The sequence below is a fragment of the Pinus tabuliformis genome, chromosome 6 (assembly GCF_031772625.1).
Source record: "Pinus tabuliformis cultivar Carrire ecotype Pingquan chromosome 6, CPIR1, whole genome shotgun sequence".
In the NCBI taxonomy this organism is placed as follows: Eukaryota; Viridiplantae; Streptophyta; class Pinopsida; order Pinales; family Pinaceae; genus Pinus; species Pinus tabuliformis.
In genome coordinates this window covers 131,287,287-131,289,355 of record NC_142292.1, presented here as the reverse complement: position 1 = coordinate 131,289,355, position 2,069 = coordinate 131,287,287, and the positions used below count along the sequence as shown (strand labels likewise).

General features: G+C 47.8%; 1 protein-coding gene across 1 annotated transcript; it reads right to left on the bottom strand.

Annotated features, from left to right (window-relative positions):
* Nucleotides 1–1,511: 1,511 nt before the first annotated feature.
* LOC149257708 (pectinesterase inhibitor 6-like) lies at nt 1,512–1,790 on the bottom strand. Its single transcript, XM_089384823.1, has one exon. It carries the CDS (start codon nt 1,788–1,790, stop codon nt 1,512–1,514), a length of 279 nt encoding a protein of 92 aa, XP_089240949.1.
* Nucleotides 1,791–2,069: the final 279 nt, after the last annotated feature.

Sequence of the window (2,069 nt, the reverse complement as noted above, 5' to 3'; positions counted from 1 at the left end):
GTTTCATATTTTATACGATCTTCTTCTTGAAGGATAACACGATTTACCTGTCGGAGGCTAATGAATAAGACAGAGATTTGTGTGATGAGTTCTCGAAGCTCCGCTCGTCCTTTGGGTTCCCTTTTGCCTTCCTTTTTGAGGAAGAGCAGTCTCGCTAGAATCTCCTCGGTGGAAATTCTTGTTTCCTCCAGCAAATCGTATGCCATCTTCGCCATTTCGATGACCCGATACATAACTTGTGAGGCCATGTTATCCCTTCAGTTGTGCCGCGGGTCTCAGTGCCAAGCTCCATGAGTTTTCAGAACTCCAGCAATAAGAAGCCGAGTTACATATAAGGAGAGGAGCCTCCCGAACCTGATATTGAGGAAGAGGTAGCTGCAGAGGAAGATGAACACGAAGAAGTTCCCGTTGATACGCTTGGAGGGGCCGATAAAGAACCTGCAGAACAGGAACAGCCGATCGCTAAACCCCGGAAAACCTCGAAGTTCATGACCAAATATGAGCGTGCTAGAATACTAGGCACCCGAGCATTGCAGATCAGCATGAATGCGCCTGTCATGGTTGAACTTGAAGGTGAGACTGATCCACTGGAGATTGCAATGAAAAAACTCAGAGAGAGGAAGATTCCTTTTACGATTTGCCGATATTTTCCTGATGCAAGTTACGAAGATTGGGGTGTCGACGAGCTTATTGTTGAAGATTCATGGAGAAGATCGCGCCAGTTCAGGAGAAGATCGCGCCAGTTTAGGATTCAGTTCACAAAATTTGGGATAGATCGCGGAGAATGTGCCTGGCTTCAATTCTACTCGACTGGAGCCTTCATGATCTGCCTTGCATGGCGGACTAGCGTGGAAACTTGTTAACGATGGCCTTATCTCCGTGGCGCGGACTGGCTGAGTTAGCGCGTTGACTTGGTGTGTGGCACTGCCAATCTATAATGGATCCCCTGCATGCCGCTAGAACCTTCGCGCTGGATGGATATTTGAATGGTGTTTTCGGCAGGAAAAGTCAGTGGAAGCAGCGACTTTTGGTCCGATTTATAGGAATTTCCAAGAACCTGGAGAATGATAACTTTGCAGCATTCTAGAAAGTTTATGGAATGGACTTAGGCCACGGGACGCTTAGTGTTGGATCCGGCATCATCCTTGCTATACCCAAGACTTCTGAGGGCTCGTCGCGCGGGCTGTACATGGGGGAAAGCAACTTCGACGCCAACATGATCATCATTCTAGCGGTGTTGCTCTGTGCCCTCATATCCGCACTAGGCCCAACTCCATCATCTAAATCATTGTCAGCATCAAGGTCTAGTATTGTATCCCATCATAGGAAGGTCGAATGAACTTCATCATTGTCCCCTTCCTTCTCTACCAAAGGAAGTTGCAGTCACAACGTCGATATTAAAGAGTTCACACTGTCGATAAACTACAGAATGTTGGTAACGATCCACGACGAGCGTCACCTGACTGGAAAATTCAAGGCATGATGCAACCCCAGATATCATGACCTCCCGTTCACGCCGCCGCCTTCAGATCCTCAAATCCGTTGAGGCAGGAGTCTTGGTCGAGGAGGGCAGCACTCATAAACGTCTGCATGTCGTTCATTTGAGGGTTGAAGTTTCTGCGCTGCAGCTGCTCCATCTCCTTCAGAGATTTCTGAATCTCATCAACAGTGTCATCGAAAGTCTGAATACAATCGTTCAGCGCCGCTCTTGCACTCCTCTCGGCTCTTCTACCTTTTAGGCCTGCTACCCCAACGGAAACCATTCGGGCATTAATGAGGCTCACGTTCATGGCCTCCTTGACCAGATTCGGCGTATTCAGAAGCGACGAAACAGAGCGGCGTATTCAGAGCTGCGGATACCGAGTGACCTGGCACGACGATTTGATAAATTCAGCGATGCTAAAATCGCTGTGCTGCGGATTCACGTCCTTCACTGTAGCTGAAGCCATTATCGCTTCAAGCTATTTATTGGGCTTAAAACAGTTGTAGGTCGTGAATCCATGGCGATATAATATAAAAAGAAAGAACAAGAAATGAAAAGCAGCGAAGGCGAACGCAGGGACGAAAAA

Excerpts from the sequence above, each read along its gene's own strand:
- LOC149257708 (XM_089384823.1), bottom strand. The coding sequence starts at position 1,790 with ATGAACGTGAGCCTCATTAATGCCCGAATGGTTTCCGTTGGGGTAGCA.